At 41.2% G+C, this 19,375-nt stretch overlaps 1 protein-coding gene across 1 annotated transcript in view; it reads right to left on the reverse strand.

Annotated features, from left to right (window-relative positions):
* The window catches only part of LOC126252852 (uncharacterized), a 77,480-nt gene that overhangs the window by 40,476 nt on the left and 17,629 nt on the right, over positions 1-19,375 (reverse strand). Inside the window, exons 2-3 of the mRNA XM_049953803.1 lie at positions 10,886-11,005; positions 3,026-3,083 (exon numbers count right to left, since the gene is read on the reverse strand). Coding sequence (XP_049809760.1) covers positions 3,026-3,083; positions 10,886-11,005 — 178 coding nt within the window. The remainder of the gene's footprint in view (positions 1-3,025; positions 3,084-10,885; positions 11,006-19,375) is intronic.

Here is a 19,375-nt window from a genome sequence, read left to right on the forward strand (position 1 = left end):
ACTTCCTCATCCCCTCAAACCCAGAACCTCCCACAGAAGAACCACAAAAGTGCCCCACTTGTGACAGGATACTTTCCGGGACTGGATCAGATTCTGAATGTGGCTCTCCAGCAGGGATACGACTTCCTCAAATCCTGCCCTGAAATGAGAGCCATCCTTCATGAAATCGTCCCCACTACACCAAGAGTGTCTTTCCGCCGTCCCGCCACTCATACCTCACCTGTCATTCAACAACATCTTTGCCTCTGCACTTCTGCCTCGACTGACATCTATGCCCAAACTCTTTGTCTTTAAATATGTCTGCTTGTGTCTGTATATGTGTGGATGGATATGTGTGTGAGTGCGCGAGTGTATACCCGTCCTTCCCCCTAAGGTAAGTCTTTCCGCTCTCGGGATTGGAATGACTCCTTACCCTCTCCCTTAAAACCCACATCCTTTCGTCTTTCCCTCTCCTTCCCTCTTTCCTGATGAGGCAACAGTTTGTTGTGATATATATATACACTCATGGAAATGGAAAAAAGAACACATTGACACCGGTGTGTCAGACCCACCATACTTGCTCCGGACACTGCGAGAGGGCTGTACAAGCAATGATCACACGCACGGCACAGCGGACACACCAGGAACCGCGGTGTTGGCCGTCGAATGGCGCTAGCTGCGCAGCATTTGTGCACCGCCGCCGTCAGTGTCAGCCAGTTTGCTGTGGCATACGGAGCTCCATCGCAGTCTTTAACACTGGTAGCATGCCGCGACAGCGTGGACGTGAACCGTATGTGCAGTTGACGGACTTTGAGCGAGGGCGTATAGTGGGCATGCGGGAGGCCGGGTGGACGTACCGCCGAATTGCTCAACACGTGGGGCGTGAGGTCTCCACAGTACATCGATGTTGTCGCCAGTGGTCGGCGGAAGGTGCACGTGCCCGTCGACCTGGGACCGAACCGCAGCGACGCACGGATGCACGCCAAGACCGTAGGATCCTACGCAGTGCCGTAGGGGACCGCACCGCCACTTCCCAGCAAATTAGGGACACTGTTGCTCCTGGGGTATCGGCGAGGACCATTCGCAACCGTCTCCATGAAGCTGGGCTACGGTCCCGCACACCGTTAGGCCGTCTTCCGCTCACGCCCCAACATCGTGCAGCCCGCCTCCAGTGGTGTCGCGACAGGCGTGAATGGAGGGACGAATGGAGACGTGTCGTCTTCAGCGATGAGAGTCGCTTCTGCCTTGGTGCCAATGATGGTCGTATGCGTGTTTGGCGCCGTGCAGGTGAGCGCCACAATCAGGACTGCATACGACCGAGGCACACAGGGCCAACACCCGGCATCATGGTGTGGGGAGCGATCTCCTACACTGGCCGTACACCACTGGTGATCGTCGAGGGGACACTGAATAGTGCACGGTACATCCAAACCGTCATCGAACCCATCGTTCTACCATTCCTAGACCGGCAAGGGAACTTGCTGTTCCAACAGGACAATGCACGCCCGCATGTATCCCGTGCCACCCAACGTGCTCTAGAAGGTGTAAGTCAACTACCCTGGCCAGCAAGATCTCCGGATCTGTCCCCCATTGAGCATGTTTGGGACTGGATGAAGCGTCGTCTCACGCGGTCTGCACGTCCAGCACGAACGCTGGTCCAACTGAGGCGCCAGGTGGAAATGGCATGGCAAGCCGTTCCACAGGACTACATCCAGCATCTCTACGATCGTCTCCATGGGAGAATAGCAGCCTGCATTGCTGCGAAAGGTGGATATACACTGTACTAGTGCCGACATTGTGCATGCTCTGTTGCCTGTGTCTATGTGCCTGTGGTTCTGTCAGTGTGATCATGTGATGTATCTGACCCCAGGAATGTGTCAATAAAGTTTCCCCTTCCTGGGACAATGAATTCACAGTGTTCTTATTTCAATTTCCAGGAGTGTATATAAACCACCTCTAGCTAGATACAAGCTCTCCTGCATGATATACTCATTTCTGTTGCATGTAAACCAATATTTCTGGTTTTTGAAATACAATGTCTTAATCTGTCATTTCCCCATAAGTTTTTTTTTTTTTTTTTTTTTTTTTTTTTTTACAACATACCGTCATTTCTGCAATTTTTGATACCTGTATCGTGCTCTTGCTCATCTGGAGATTGCTTGACCCCCACCTTTCCCTCCCCTGATAGAGAAAACTGTGCACATTCTCCACCATTCACTAACAATCCTGTTAGTCTCTCAATTGACTCCCTTTGTCTTTGTGTAGGTAGCTTTCAATGCAATTCCAGCAAAATTTTCCAATGCATTTTTTTTTTTTGCATCTCCTTCATTCTCATGTAGTAATGTTGTATCACTGGTAAAGGTTAGAAAATCTGCAGTGGTCTTATGCTTCATTTTGTATCTAATTGGCACAGCTTCAATAGCCATGGCTTTGCTCATCTGCTTCCTCTGTTTGAACCCTTCATCCAGCATCAAGCTGATCGTAATTGTTCAGAAACCATTTCCTTTGCAAACTCTTGTTTTTATGTTAAAGCTTTCCTACACTGAGCTTTGGTAGTTGTCTAACAGTTGTGACCCTTACTAAGTCATGTGTTATGGTATCTGTCCTTTGTCACAAAGAACACTAAAAATGTACAATGTAAGAGTAATGTAAAATGTATGAACACTGAGTGATTTATTTCAAGGGTTTAATCTTTATATAGAGAAGACAGTCTAGTCAATTCAACAGTTCCTTCATTTACACACAAACTCTTACTCTCTTCACATTCATCCTCAATCTATACATTCAATACACCTACTTTTGTACAGAAAACACTGTAACTATCTTTGCAACATACCAAGCATTGTCCAGTTATCGAGCAAAACAAAAAGCATACCATGCTTCATACATACAGTAAAATTTGGGATACAAATTTCAGAAGCTTCTTTATAATTTGCAATGGTTTCACAATTCTGGTGACATGATTTTAAATACTGGTCATTTACGTTTAAATTCAGTTTCAGTATACTAAATATCAACTACTACAAGAAAAAGTGTTTAAACTTACACTCTGTTTGTCCAAACTCCTCCTCTATCAATTCATTAGAGTAGCCACGTCCACAAATCTGTGGATATAAAAACCAATTTTTCTTAGCTATAATGAATTCTGAACTGAAAGCAATGAGACGTTAAATTTTTCCATGTATGAGAAGTTAAATTCAGCATATTTTATTACATTATCTTTATCTTAATACAATGACTGCAACATAAATAAAAGCAGAAAAAAAATCTTTATTCTCAAACTGTCAACTGATAAATAAGCACAACAGGAAAAGTAAAAATAAAATTAACTTAAGACTTTTGTAGGTCTTTGTTCGTGTTACCTATAGCTTCAGAAATGGTAATTGCAGATAGCTGAGCAGACACACGTTGGTAAAAATTTACCTCTGTTGCTGCGACATCAGTTTTTCCACCTCTTTCTTGTCAATTTTAAACTAACAGTTATCTCTCCGTCTTCAGGCCACGAGTAGCCTACCGGAACCATCCGACCGCCATGTCATCCTCAGAGGAGGATGTGGATATGAGGGGCGTGGGGTCAGCACACCGCTCTCCTGGTTGTTATGATGGTATTCTTGACCGAAACCACTACTATTCGGTCGAGTAGCTCCTGAACTGGCATCACGAGGCTGAGTGCACCCCGAAAAATGGCAACAGCGCATGGCAGCCTGGATGGTCACCCATCCAAGTGCCAACCACGCCCAACAGCGCTTAACTTCGGTGATCTCATGGTAAGCAGTGTATCCACTGCGGCAAGGCCGTTGCCAAACAACAGTTATAGTCTGTATAATAGTATATAGTGTACAATAGTGTACTCATAAATTTCATTTAAAAATTGAACTGTGCAAATACCAAGAAACACTAAAACTTTTTCGAATGGAATGGTTTCTGCTGTCTCTGGAGTATGTTCACAAGAATAAGTGCACTTTTATTGTCCTGTGTTTTGAGATATCTGAGTATTCCATTAATGCCCTCTTCCCTATCTCCACTCACTCATTGTCTCTCCTCCCCACCCCTCACCCCCTCCAAAAAAGTCAATGCATGTGCATAAAAATGTTATATAATTCTACAACAGGTTTGTGTCAGCAATATAGGCAGATAAACAATGACATCTACCTCAAGACCCTTCTTGGCTATAGGAATTACATGCATTTTTTTCCAGTTGCTTGACACACTTGGTTGCTCCAGCAACCTACAACGAAGTACTGCTAGAAGTGGAGCACTTTTTTACTTTTAGGGACATTTTGTGTAAGGTACTAATCCATATGACATGAGAACACCATCTAACATAGGTATGCAGGTTACTGTAGCCTCTTCACTTGAAGAAACTTGTTCTTGTCTTGTCTTTTTAGTCTAAGAGGGGCAGATCTGGTAATGAAAGGCTGTGGCAGCACTCTCAGCATTCATGTTCGCAAACAGCATCTGCTGCTCTGTAGTTTGATGCACTGTCACCATGCAAAACAAAGTGATTTGAGAAATTAATGTGTAATATATCGGTTGCCATTAAGTGTGCACTTCTAACAACAGACTTGTTCCCATTTCATAATGCTTTTACTTTAAGTATTAGATTAAGGCTTTTTGTGAGCAATTTTTTACCTGTACCATCGCTGTTTTTTGTCCAATGGTGTTTTAGGAAAATCTAAATCAGGCGAGGCCAAGATGGTCTCCAAGCTATTTCCCTCCAGTAACTGCTTCCCCCTCAACTCAACTCTCACGGTGAAGACACGGCCTCGCCGCAGCCTATGGTTTGCTTGTTTATCAGCAACTGAGTGTGGCAGCATCTTTTTTACAATTTCCTTAACAAACAGGCTCTTGCACCTTCACTCGCTGTTCAGCTTTACATTTTGTTCATCCACTTGGTCTCACTATTGTTCCGATTTCCTCTCCTTAATACTGCCCTATTGCTCAGGTTGTCCTTTAGGTTATTACTATAGTTATTATTTTTGTTTGAGACTAGTTATTACTGTGGCTATTTTTCTATTATGATTATCAAGAATGTTGAGAAGAAAGAATACTAGAAACTATGTTTTCAATGAGGAGTGGAAGATTATATAGTTCTTTGTACACAACTCCAACAAAAAACCCAAGGACTAATATGTAAAGCAAAAAATCAAAATAAAAAAAACCTTAAATCAAAACAAAGGTAGTAATCTTGCTCAACAGCTGTCTTCACTCCATAAACAACACATGGACATTACTCTCATGACGAACACTGCACTTTAGTAGATAAGTTAAAGAAAGAGGTACACAAATTGCCTGAAAGATCGAGTCTTAAAGAAAATAGTTTAACTGCATCACATGCGGTGCCCTTACAATTAGTAAAACCTCAAAAATGCTTCAGCAACAGCATATTCGTGATACAATGTGGAATAGAAATGGCGAAAGCATCTGGTTATGATGATGCAGCTGAGCACTTTAAAACAGTTGCTTTGTCAAGTAACACAGTAAAAGACTGAGTTCTTGATATGGGGCATTGCATAAAAAAATCTAGATAATTTAGTGCAAACTGTCAGCATTATTCTTTGTTATGGACAAGAGAAATGATCCAACAGATCTCAGCCCACAACTATTTTTTATTCATCAAATAATACATGACTCTTCTGTACATGAAGAGTTACTCACTTTATTTCCATTGCTCAGAACAACAGGTTTGCATATTCTCAACACAGTTACAAATTGTATTGAACAAAATGGCAGTTTTAAAAAGTACTCTGGAATCTGCACTGATGGTGCACAACCTATTGTCGGTAGCGAAAGTAGTTTCGTTGATCACTTAAGAAAAAATGGAATAAATTGTTTAACTTTTCAGTGCATTATACATCAGAAAGCACTATGTGGGAATAGTGTCAGAATGCAGTCGGCAATGAAAGATGTGACAAAATTACAAATGTAATATGAGGAGGAAACCCATCACTGTCTCATCAAAAATTTATACAAATTTTGGAAGAACTGACAATGAATACAGATATAAATGCCTTCATTCCGAAATTCATTGGTTGAGTGCATCGAAATGCTTAGCTCATTTTCTTGCACTCAGTAGAGAGCTTTTCAGGTTTTCAAATGAAGTAGTAAAATTGCATACTATAGAATTTGGAAATAAACTGAAGTATTCACTTTTTTTATCAGAACTAGTATTTAAACAGATTTTACTGATCATTTAAATAATTTTAATTTATGTCTGCAAGGAAAGGAACTTACTACTTCTGATATGTTTATGGATATTAGTGGATTCCAGTGTAAACTTATGTTGCAATATAAGAACTTAATATGGAAGGTTTGTGTCATTTCACAAGTTTCTGTGAAGTGAAACAAGAATACACAGAACTAAAATTTTCAGGATTTACTTCCACTACTGATGAAGTCTCCAATGAGTGACTCATTTTCAGGAGCTGGTTATCATTTTCTTTAACAATACAATGAAAATTAATCTACAAAGTGTTAACGTGTTCTTCAAGAAATAGTCTACAATTTACAAAATTATCCACTCACTCATGCTATCCAAAACAGAGATGCATCAAGTTATGAGGTCATGCCATAAGGTCAGTATCCAAAACTCGCATACTTTGCTCTTAAAATAAAGTCTTTTTTCAGGTCAATACATTTGTTCAAGTATATTTTGTTCAATGAAGTACATTACATCTGCTCAGCATAATGCAGTGACCAATGTGTCTTTGAAACATCAGCTTTGTTTTGCTACAATGAAAACTAAAATACCGGTAGATATTTCAGAACTTGTAAAGATAAAGTTAAATAAATCTAAACTAAATATTTAAATGTCACATTAATGTAAGTACAAAAATTTGAGATAAATAACCAAATAAAAACTAAAGTTTTAGCAATCTGCTAACATTTACATATTGGGATTAGGCAGGCACCAGCTGATTTGTCATTCTTGAGACTGGCCAGTAAGGCTGTGGTGGAACCGTGGCAGACAGGAGGGTACAAATCAAGTTGGAGGGGAAACACTCGCTGGAGAAGAATGTCTTGTGAGCCATGCTTTGCCAGGCCTGATCTTCTTAATAAGACAGTCCGCCCCATCCCTTCTTCTAAATTCACAACATATTTCAACTGTTGCCCTGGAAGAAGAATGTTCTTCAACAGATATACATCTAAGAAAAACTTTACACAGGAGACACAACAAACTTTGTGTCCTTGGAATAGATCAGTTCTAATTCAGGCTCCAGATAATAACCAACTTTTTCTGGGAGCACATTTCCTTCAAAGGATAAGATGAAAGTACTTGTATCTCTGATTATTCTGGGACATTTTTGTCCATGCTGGGCAAAATTTCACCTCGCCATCCAAGATTGGTTTGTAGTTCCTCATCTGTCTGTCGTGTAAGGCCTCTGTGGAAAATTAACTCCTTGTACCACATTCAAAGTTTTATGTGGGGCAGCAGTCACTGGTATGTCACCCAGTAGTTCTCATACCTGAAGTCAACTTCTTCAAATCTGTCTTCTCTGTATTCCATACAAAATAATGGTTTTGTTGCCGTAAAAGTATCTCCATCTGTTCACGTACACACCAGGTATTTAGTAAACTGCTTCGCTCCCAGTTGTCTGGTTTGTCCCTCTCCCCCCGTGGGGTAGGCAAGGTAGGAAAAGCAGTGTAATTGTAAATGTCTGCATTGAAATATCTAGACCTGTCTGTTGAGAGGGCTGAATCAGAATGGGCACATTGTGTCAATACGACACATTTCATGTTCAGAGTGTCCATCCTCATGTCATCTACTTTGATCAAGGGTTATCCCCACAGCCACCTCCCAGCCAGAGCAAAGATCAACTGGTATGACAACTATTGCCAGGAGTCCTGATGCTTCAAACATCTGGTTGCAAATGATTTAATGTGTTGAGTATTTGATGTTAACCAAGTAAGCAAGAAAACATTTAGAAAATGTTTTAAATTATGTATAAAGCTTGTTGGAAGTCACTAAACGCTCTCATTCTCAAATACTGGACGAATATAGCCTGGGTAACTGTGCACTGTAAGTTACGCTGCCTCAGTGCATGTAAACAGTTTCTAACTGTAATAGTTGTCTTACAGTGTTAAACTTTGAACACAAAGTGATACTTCTTATTAAGCAGGTTATGATAGCACTTAAAATTTTTAAATTCACTCAATAATTATACAAGATGCTCAAAATCCAATTTCCATTGCCTCTGGAAGCTGTGAGACAAGCAACCTACAACTGGGACTGGGAACCTCATTAGAAATTTAGTAATATAAATAGCTGCTGTTTATCTTCTTCAGGCAGCATAATATTTTCTTGATTACAATAGAGTTTTACAAAGTAAACAGGTAACAACATGTCACAACAGGGGACCGTTTACAGTACACTACTATTACTCATGCAGGTTGACAAAGTTGCTACTTGCCATGTGGCTAACAAAAATTTTCAATCCTTGAATCTACATATTCTTGTAATTTGTGAAACAAGAGACTAATGAGTACATGTCTAATCTTCTTTTGAACTGGCTGAGATTGTCAATTTACTACTTTGTGTTAGATGGGTGATCATTGAATAACGCTGCAGTACAGTATGCAACTCCCCTTTGAACCCCAGTAGAAGAATTCTACATCAGTACCACGTCTTGCATTATGCTTGCACAAGTCACAGTTAAGCCAAGATGAGTTCTAATCACAGGAACAAACACCATTAAGGAACCCATTGAGAAGCAAGCATATGAAAATCAAGATCCTTAAAAAGATGCCTGGAATACTTACAAGTAATTCTTCTGTTGAATAAATAATTTATTCACTTTTAGTGACTCCTGCAAAATTACATAAGGAAATACAGTGAAAAATTTAAAATATGCCACCTATGTTGTCTTTCAATCAACATTATGAGGTACACTTCTAAGACTATCTGTGTGTTGACTCCATTTTAACTTGTTACCAATGGATCCCATGGAATTTTACACACACTGTTTCAGTTAGCATGTGAGCATTAACATCTATTTCTGGTGACTGAAAGTTATTTTTACTTTCTTTACATTGTGTAATATGAGTATTTATAAGATTAATCTTTCACTGTTTGCTGTTGACCAGCCATAAGCAATCTCAATTATGATCAGAACTGTGTCTCATAAGGCTGACTTTGAACTCCTGATCAGTAAACATTACAATTTTTGACCTGCACTTCAAAGTCATTGGTAGACCACTCGTGCAGGCTAAGAACAAGATTTGACTGAAGTGCGGATCCTTGTGGGACCCCACTTCTTTTGTTTCCAACTCCAAGGACATTTTATTTTTCGTGATACTCTGACAATTTGACACTCTGCTTTTTGTTATGAAAAGCAGACTCCAACGAAGCAAGAGAGTTGTCATAAATGTGATAACATTTTAGTTTGCCTCTCGGTCCACACGATCCAAGGGTTTGGTAAGGCCACAATATACGAATTACCTGATAAATTTGGTTTCGGCCGAGGGATTACGTTTTTTAATCTAGTATCTGTTGGTGATGCACGCCGTGTCCGCAGAAGCAAATCTAATACATCTGTTTTTGGTTGTTTATTAGTGGGTGTAATGCTTTCTGCTACTGTGAGGAAGTAATCACAGTTCCCACCACGGCTTTTTTCTAAGAACTCAATTTCATTTGAATTGCTATTTTCATTTAATAATGTTCCAAATTTTTATTTATGCTTTGAGTGTTTCATTTACTGATCATAGTGTGTATGCTTCACATTTCTCAAACATACTATATGATTTTACAATGCTGGTGATAATGGTGTCACAGTTCTTTATGATAGCTTGTCCTCAATTATTAATTTGTTCTTAGTATAAAATACTTGAATTGTATGAGTCATTCATCTTTGTCCTTCCTCCAGTTCAATTTTACCTCTGTGCTACATGAATACGTTTAAGTTGAATTCAATATGCATTTCACTCTCATTTGTTAATGGCTGCCTGCCTTGGTCAGACATTGTCTTTCTCAAATAACTGATGATTGATTCCATGCAAGAACCTTGGTGCCCCTTTCAACTGGAAGCTGATCGAAAATATTTTTTACTGTAAAGTTCTTGAAAGCAATAATGGGTGCTATGTCATAAAGGTTTTTTTTTTTTTTGGTGGGGGGGTGGGAAGAGACTATTGTTCCTTTTCATTTAGGAAGTTTCGCCGATCTCCGAACATCTTTATGTAGTTGCCACCCTTGCTGATACATACCTCCTAATTGTAAAAAACAATTCTTTTGCCCCTGTGTCAGAAGTCTTAGTTTTTACGCATCCGCACATTATAAAAAATTATTACTGTCGGGCTGACAGGTGACGGTTTACTTTCAATTCCTTCATGCTAGTAAAGCAGACACAAGTGTACATTATTTTCCGTTAACAAATGGAAAACGAAGACACAGTACTTGCTACAATTACAAGGTTGCCTCAAAAGTGAATGATGGCTGTGTTGGTCCACACTGGGTCTTAAACAGGTTACATAATCCATTCTTCCGTTCAGCCTGCTCTGGCCCCTATTGGCTTGGAGTCACTGGACCGTCAGATACTTTCTAAGGACACATTCAGCTTAGGAAATTGAAGTAAACAACATGTCTACATAAGGCAATCAATGAATTTATCAAGCAAAAGTAATAATTTTGCATATGTGATGTTCTTTCTGGAAATGTATCCAAAATCCACATAGTGTGCACAATATTAAATAAAAAGAAGTGGTGAAAGAGTAAAAATGAATTGTTCCCAAGAAGGATCACAAGTGAACTAGTTCCCAGAAATGAACGAGTTTGCAAACCTCTAGTTCACTCTCTCAAACTCCAATTCTGGTATAAATTTTGTACACAGCTTGCTGTGAAGGTTTAATTTTTCACGTTCGTATTTTGTGTAAGATATAAAACACTTAAAAAATATATATAATAAAGATTTACCTCTCTCAGTTGCAAATAAAGGTCTCTATCTCTTTCCCATGTTGTTTCATCTTGCACCTTACTGGGTTGTTGTTCTTCCAGACAACTCTGTGGCACTGGGATTTTAGGTGGCGGTGAAAACTGCAAATTAAATTGACATGTTACTTAATTTCATTTACATAAGTAGGTCTGTGGAATGAATTACAGTCCTTTTTCCCTCCCATGCATTTACTTTCACCAAGATTCATTGTTCTCAATTAGCAGATTGACGAATGCTTCCAGCAAAAATAAATGTTCTTCTGAAAAAATATATTATTATCCTATGTTCACCAAAAGTCATGTTAAATCAATTACATGAGGGAACTGAGAGCAAAGAATTTACACACACACACACACACACACACACACACACAGTATTATACAAACAATCTAGCACACATTTCTCCCCCTCCTGGAATTCACAGATTACGAAATCGCATCCAGGAAAGTCATGTTATATAACTGTGACAGCATGCAAGAAGACAAGCTATATCATCACTTGATGTAAAGACTAGCAACAAACTTACAACATAACTGAACTGCAAATTAAACAACAAAATTGCTCCTTGGGGTATTCAGTCCTGCCACAATTGCTTTCCTTGCAACTGGACAAATTAAATAATGCTCCATCACACAGCATCAGGTCACGAAGTGTCCAAAACAGGTCCCTGTATAAACATTACAACCCTTCTTCTGAAAAGTGCTACTGGGGAGTGGGGATTAAGGAGGGTGGGCAGACAGGGAGGGTGTATGTTAAAGAGCCAATGCACAGAACAACTCACATTCTGCATGGACTGACTGAAATAGTAACATGATGGACTGCCACAAGTCTGCATAGTTTCAGTCTACCTCAATATTCCGTGGCATATTGGCAATTTTAAAACTCCCTACTAACTTTTTATCCAGATGTACTTCATTCTCACACAAAAAGATTAAATTACAGTTGAAAATGCCGCCATAGGAGCACAATATTATTTGATCTTCTTGGCCATTATTAATACCAGAGTAAAACAATACAAACCATCAAATACACTGCATGTAGTCACATGCCTGGTCAACAGTTGCTGTCATGTAAATTCAAATCACTGTGCCACAACTGCACCCACCCAGATAGCCTAACGTGTTAAATCTCTGCTTCTGAGCCAGGGAAATGCATTGGCCCCGGATGAATGGATTAACAATACATAGCCTAATGTGTTAAATCTCCGCTTCCGGGCCAGGGAAATGCACTGGCCCTGGATCAATGGATTAATGTTGCTTGGTGGATGTGGTTTTTAGGCTGTTTCCATGCATCCCACTAAGTGAATATGGGGCTGGTACCCAAGTCCCATCTCGGTTACACAACTCACGAACATTTAGTAAACTTTCATTCACTTTCACACAGATAACACTTCTCTGAGGCAGCTGGGATACACAGATTCTGACCCAGGAAGTAATGGGGTGGTAACAGGAAAGGTATCTGGCCAACCCTCAAATTAACCATGCGACATCCATTAATAACCATGCTGCCCCTGTGCCAATGCAGAACAAGAATACAAGAAAATTTGAATGTACCACAACAGTATGGAATAACATACTGGCTAACAATTCTTAGGACATTAAGTGGAATGATCACATAGACAAAGTCAAGGGTAAAGTAGGTGGGAGATTTAAATTCACTTGCAAGAGCTTGCAGTGTTGCCACAAGTTTCCCCAATTGAAATTCTCTGATCTTTCCCTGATTTCCAGACATGTTTTAGCATTTTTCCCTGACAAATTTTGAGACTGATTGATTGAGTGATTAATTGAGAGGGTTTATGGGGGTCAAACACACACAGTAAAAGGAATAAAAGGTTACAACCAATCTAAAAACTGGAAATAAAAGTGATCTTTCCATAGGGGAATGGTCATGGGGTCCCAGACTGAGAAAATGTGAAGAGAGGCACCAACCACAATGACCCTGCCTTTGTTCAGGAGTAAAGAAAAATCTTATATCTGGAAATAACTACTTTCACAGAGGAAACTGAGGACCAGTTCAACCATCCATGAATTGTCTGCTGGTATTAAAATTACGGAAGACTATACATAGCACAGAGGGGACATTCTACCAATATGTGGGATATCATCAGTCTGACTCCACAACCATATTGTGGCAGTGGTTCGTTACACAGGAGAACACAATGGGTGAGCCTGGTATTACCAATGTGTAGATGGCTTAAAGCAGTGGACTCCTAAGAGGAGCGGAAGGAAGAGCATCAAAGTGCAGCAGTCTCCTTGACTGTGCGGAGTTTATTACTGAGAGCAGTAGTGCACCAGATGTCATTCCACTTTCGAACAAAGAGAGATTTGACTTACATCTGCATATCCGCAGCTGGAGTCACAAATGGGAATGGAGCGTGAGTATCAGCTTATCTACCCAAACAGTCAGCCCGTTCCTATCCTGGGATACCCTCATGACTTCGGACTCAGAGAAAGAAACTGAGCAGGCGGCACAGCCAAGGAAGGAGAGAAAGAAGACGAGAGTAGCAGCCTGCTCAATGAGTCGGTACATACAGAATGTACATAAAGTCCGTAAACACTTTCAATTATTTATTGCACAAGAACAAAACATTGTACAGATATCATATGTCATTTTGACATGAAACCCTGAAAGTTCTAGTCATAAACAAGGAGAGTTCAGACGCGGAGCAAGCTTTCTGTGTGTTGGAGTTTGACAAAAACAAGTGTGCTATAGCTGTTCAATGGATGTTTACAACTAAGTACAGTAAGAAGCCACCAAGAAAGGCATTTACCACTGGCACAACAAATTTATTACGACGGATTGCTTGTGCCCAGCAAAGAGAAGCGGATGTCCCAGTGTGCATGAAGTGAATGTGGAGCATGTATGAGAGACATTCATAAGGAGTCCAAAGAAATTGGTGCATTGTGCATTCCGTGAACTCGAAATGGCTCCAATGACAGTGTCGAAAGTCCTGTGACGGAAGCTGTCTACGAAACCATTCAAATTGGAGCTAGTGCAGAAGCTCAATGACGACAAAGACAAGCGTTTTGAGTTTTGTTCTCAGTTACAACAAATGAATGAGGATGGGGATGGCATTGTTGATTGCTTAATTTTTAGTGTCGATGCCACTAATGGGAAGAGAACAGGCATAATTGTTGAATCTGGGGTACAAAGCATCCACACGAATGCACTGAATCTGAGCACGATTCCCCAAAGGTAAATGTTTTTTGTGCGTTGTCACATCGAAAACTGTATGGGATATTCTTCTTTGCCGAGAACCCTGTCACTGGAAATTCCTACTTGGACATGTTGCAGCAATGGCTGATGCCTCAAATGCAATCGGACTACCCGTTCATCTTTCAGCAGGATGTGGCTCCACCCTATTTTCATTGTGAAGTTTGTGGGTACCTGAACACAGAGCTACCGCATCGATGGATCAGCTGTGCTACAGAAGGGGACAGCTGTTTCATGAAATGGCCTCCCTGATCACCAGTTCTCACTCCATGTGATTTTTTTCTGTGGGGACACATTAAAGATCTGGTGTATGTACCGCCTCTACCAAGTGATGTAGCAGAGCTCCGGGATAGAATATGGAAAGCGACTGCCACAATCGACAATGCCATGCTGGAATGGGTATGGCAAGAATTCAATTACCGTATTGATATCTGCCGGGTCATTCATTGTTCGCATATCGAATTTTTGTAAATAAACTTTCAGAGTTTCTCTTCAAAATGTAATATGTATGACATCTATGAACCATGGACCTTGCCGTTGGTGGGGAGGCTTGCGTGCCTCAGCGATACAGATGGCCGTACCGTAGGTGCAACCACAACGGAGGGGTATCTGTTGAGAGGCCAGACAAACATGTGGTTCCTGAAGAGGGGCAGCAGCCTTTTCAGTAGTTGCAGGGGCAACAGTCTGGATGATTGACTGATCTGGCCTTGTAACATTAACCAAAACGGCCTTGCTGTGCTGGTACTGCGAACGGCTGAAAGCAAGGGGAAACTACAGCCGTAATTTTTCCCGAGGACATGCAGCTCTACTGTATGATTAAATGATGATGGCGTCCTCTTGGGTAAAATATTCCGGAGGTAAAATAGTCCCCCATTCGGATCTCCGGGCGGGGACTACTCAAGAGGACGTCGTTATCAGGAGAAAGAAAACTGGCGTTCTACGGATCGGAGCGTGGAATGTCAGATCCCTTAATCGGGCAGGTAGGTTAGAAAATTTAAAAAGGGAAATGGATAGGTTAAAGTTAGATATAGTGGGAATTAGTGAAGTTCGGTGGCAGGAGGAACAAGACTTTTGGTCAGGTGATTACAGGGTTATAAATACAAAATCAAATAGGGGTAATGCAGGAGTAGGTTTAATAATGAATAAAAAAATAGGAGTGCGGGTTAGCTACTACAAACAGCATAGTGAACGCATTATTGTGGCCAAGATAGACACAAAGCCCATGCCTACTACAGTAGTACAAGTATATATGCCAACTAGCTCTGCAGATGATGAAGAAATAGATGAAATGTATGACGAGATAAAAGAAATTATTCAGGTAGTGAAGGGAGACGAAAATTTAATAGTCATGGGTGACTGGAATTCGTCAGTAGGAAAAGGGAGAGAAGGAAACATAGTAGGTGAATATGGATTGGGGGGAAGGAATGAAAGAGGAAGCCGCCTTGTAGAATTTTGCACAGAGCATAACTTAATCATAGCTAACACTTGGTTCAAGAATCATGAAAGGAGGCTGTATACATGGAAGAAGCCAGGAGATACTGACAGGTTTCAGATAGATTATATAATGGTAAGACAGAGATTTAGGAACCAGGTTTTAAATTGTAAGACATTTCCTGGGGCAGATGTGGATTCTGACCACAATCTATTGGTTATGAACTGCAGATTGAAACTGAAGAAACTGCAAAAAGGTGGGAATTTAAGGAAATGGGACCTGGATAAACTGAAAGAACCAGAGGTTGTAGAGAGTTTCAGGGAGAGCATAAGGGAACAATTGACAGGAATGGGGGAAAGAAATACAGTAGAAGAAGAATGGGTAGCTCTGAGGGATGAAGTGGTGAAGGCAGCAGACGATCAAGTAGGTAAAAAGACGAGGGCTAATAGAAATCCTTGGGTAACAGAAGAAATATTGAATTTAATTGATGAAAGGAGAAAATATAAAAATGCAGTAAATGAAGCAGGCAAAAGGGAATACAAACGTCTCAAAAATGAGATCGACAGGAAGTGCAAAATGGCTAAGCAGGGATGGCTAGAGGACAAATGTAAGGATGTAGAGGCTTGTCTCACTAGGGGTAAGATAGATACTGCCTACAGGAAAATTAAAGAGACCTTTGGAGAGAAGAGAACCACTTGTATGAATATCAAGAGCTCAGATGGAAACCCAGTTCTAAGCAAAGAAGGGAAGGTAGAAAGGTGGAAGGAGTATATAGAGGGTTTATACAAAGGAGATGTTCTTGAGGACAATATTATGGAAATGGAAGAGGATGTAGATGAAGATGAAATGGGAGATAAGATACTGCGTGAAGAGTTTGACAGAGCACTGAAAGACCTGAGTCGAAACAAGGCCCCGGGAGTAGACAACATTCCACTAGAACTACTGATGGCCTCGGGAGAGCCAGTCATGACAAAACTCTACCATCTGGTGAGCACGATGTATGAGACGGGCGAAATACCCTCAGACTTCAAGAAGAATATAATAATTCCAATCCCAAAGAAAGCAGGTGTTGACAGATGTGAAAATTACCGAACTATCAGTTTAATAAGTCACAGCTGCAAAATACTAACACGAATTCTTTACAGACGAATGGAAAAACTGGTAGAAGCTGACCTCGGGGAAGATCAGTTTGGATTCCGTAGGAATGTTGGAACACGTGAGGCAATACTGACCTTACGACTTATCTTGGAAGAAAGATTAAGAAAAGGCAAACCTACGTTTCTAGCATTTGTAGACTTAGAGAAAGCTTTTGACAATGTTGACTGGAATACTCTCTTTCAAATTCTGAAGGTGGCAGGGGTAAAATACAGGGAGCGAAAGGCTATTTACAATTTGTACAGAAACCAGATGGCAGTTATAAGAGTCGAGGGGCACGAAAGGGAAGCAGTGGTTGGGAAAGGAGTGAGACAGGGTTGTAGCCTCTCCCCGATGTTATTCAATCTGTATATTGAGCAAGCAGTAAAGGAAACAAAAGAAAAATTCGGAGTAGGTATTAAAATTCATGGAGAAGAAGTAAAAACTTTGAGGTTCGCCGATGACATTGTAATTCTGTCAGAGACAGCAAAGGACTTGGAAGAGCAGTTGAATGGAATATGGACAGTGTCTTGAAAGGAGGATATAAGATGAACATCAACAAAAGCAAAACGAGGATAATGGAATGTAGTCAAATTAAGTCGGGTGATGCTGAGGGAATTAGATTAGGAAATGAGACACTTAAAGTAGTAAAGGAGTTTTGCTATTTAGGGAGTAAAATAACCGATGATGGTCGAAGTAGAGAGGATATAAAATGTAGACTGGCAATGGCAAGGAAAGCGTTTCTCAAGAAGAGAAATTTGTTAACATCGAGTATAGATTTAGGTGTCAGGAAGTCGTTTCTGAAAGTATTTGTATGGAGTGTAGCCATGTATGGAAGTGAGACATGGACGATAACTAGTTTGGACAAGAAGAGAATAGAAGCTTTCGAAATGTGGTGCTACAGAAGAATGCTGAAGATAAGGTGGGTAGATCACGTAACTAATGAGGAGGTATTGAATAGGATTGGAGAGAAGAGAAGTTTGTGGCACAACTTGACTAGAAGAAGGGATCGGTTGGTAGGACATGTTTTGAGGCATCAAGGGATCACAAATTTAGCATTGGAGGGCAGCGTGGAGGGTAAAAATCGTAGAGGGAGACCAAGAGATCAATACACTAAGCAGATTCAGAAGGATGTAGGTTGCAGTAGGTACTGGGAGATGAAGAAGCTTGCACAGGATAGAGTAGCATGGAGAGCTGCATCAAACCAGTCTCAGGACTGAAGACCACAACAACAACAACTATACAATGTTTAGTTCTTGTGTAATAAATAATTGAATCTGTTCCCAGACTTTATGTACACACTGTGTGGAGGATTGCCTGAGTAACAAAATGGGGGCCGTGGTAACAGCTAGCAGCTCTGCTGTAAACACACTACATGATTCCGGCAATACATTGCGTTCTAAGCCAGTAGGAGATGTGAAAGCATATCTCCCTTTATCTATCGTCTTAGAACCATCAGTATAGATGGTAGCACCCTGGAACTCTGCAAGGACGGGATGAACAAGATGCCAGAAGACCATAGAGGGCAACAGAGACCTTAGGACTCTGGAACAGGTCGGTCCTAATCCGTGGTCTAGGCACCAACAAAGGGTGGGGGGAGGGGGGGGGCTCAGAGGAAATACATGGAGCACATTTCAGTGAATGGAGATGGAGATCCTGACAGGAGGAAGTACGATGCATTCCAACCGGCAATCCCACTCGTGGGCCGTGATCAGGAGGGAGACATCCCTTGCTTGCAAAGAGGACACGGTACATGGGATGTTCAGGGAATCTGTGAATGGTGATTGCATAAGAAACCAGGAGTTGGCTTCATCATATTTGTAGAGGGGAATCCCAACTTCTGGGAGGAGATTGGGGGGGGGGCGGGGGGGGGGGGGGGGGCAAGAAATGGGACTGTGCTGTAACATCTAGGAGCTGGTCACCTAAATAAATTTCTGGATCAGGGTGTAATATGAAATGACAAAAATGAATAACCCACATTTTGGAGGGAGAAAATTGGAAGACTTGGGAGACAGCCCACACAGAGGTCCGTTGGGTGGCCCCTGGGAGCCGGCACTCAGCAGATGGTACCGAGTGGGAGGTGCACCAGATACAAAAATCATTGACATACAATGCTGGGGTAACCTGAGGGCCAACCGAGATTACAAGCCCATTCATGGCTATGAGGAAGAGTGTAACACTTAATACAGAACCCTGTGGGATACCATTTTCCTGAATCCGAGGTGTGAGTGAAGTGCCAACTGGAACCCAGAAGAGCCGGTGGGATGAAAAAAAAAAATCACGAATAAAAATTGGAAGGGGGCCGTGAGAGCCCCGCTCACAGAGGGTAACTAAAATGCAATGGTGCCAAGCCACGTCATATGCCTTATGCAGGACAAAGAAGACCATGACAAGGTGCCAACAGTTAGTAAAAGCCAGTCAGATTGCAGTTTCGAATATGAGTAAATGGTCAGTTTGAGATTGTCCTCCCCCTAAGCCACCTGACACGAAGACAAAAGGCCCTGAAATTCAAGTAGCCAACAAAATCAGAAGCTAACCATTCTCTCCAGCAGTTTATAAAGTACGATCGTCATGCTAATTGGGCAGTAGCTGTTGAGAGATGTTGGGTTCTTCCCAAGTTTAAGGACAGGGATAATTAAACTGTCTTGCCACTGTGGGGGGAAGGTACCCCTGAGCCAAATGTGGTTGAAGA

The sequence above is a fragment of the Schistocerca nitens genome, chromosome 4 (genome assembly GCF_023898315.1).
Source record: "Schistocerca nitens isolate TAMUIC-IGC-003100 chromosome 4, iqSchNite1.1, whole genome shotgun sequence".
NCBI classification, from domain to species: Eukaryota; Metazoa; Arthropoda; class Insecta; order Orthoptera; family Acrididae; genus Schistocerca; species Schistocerca nitens.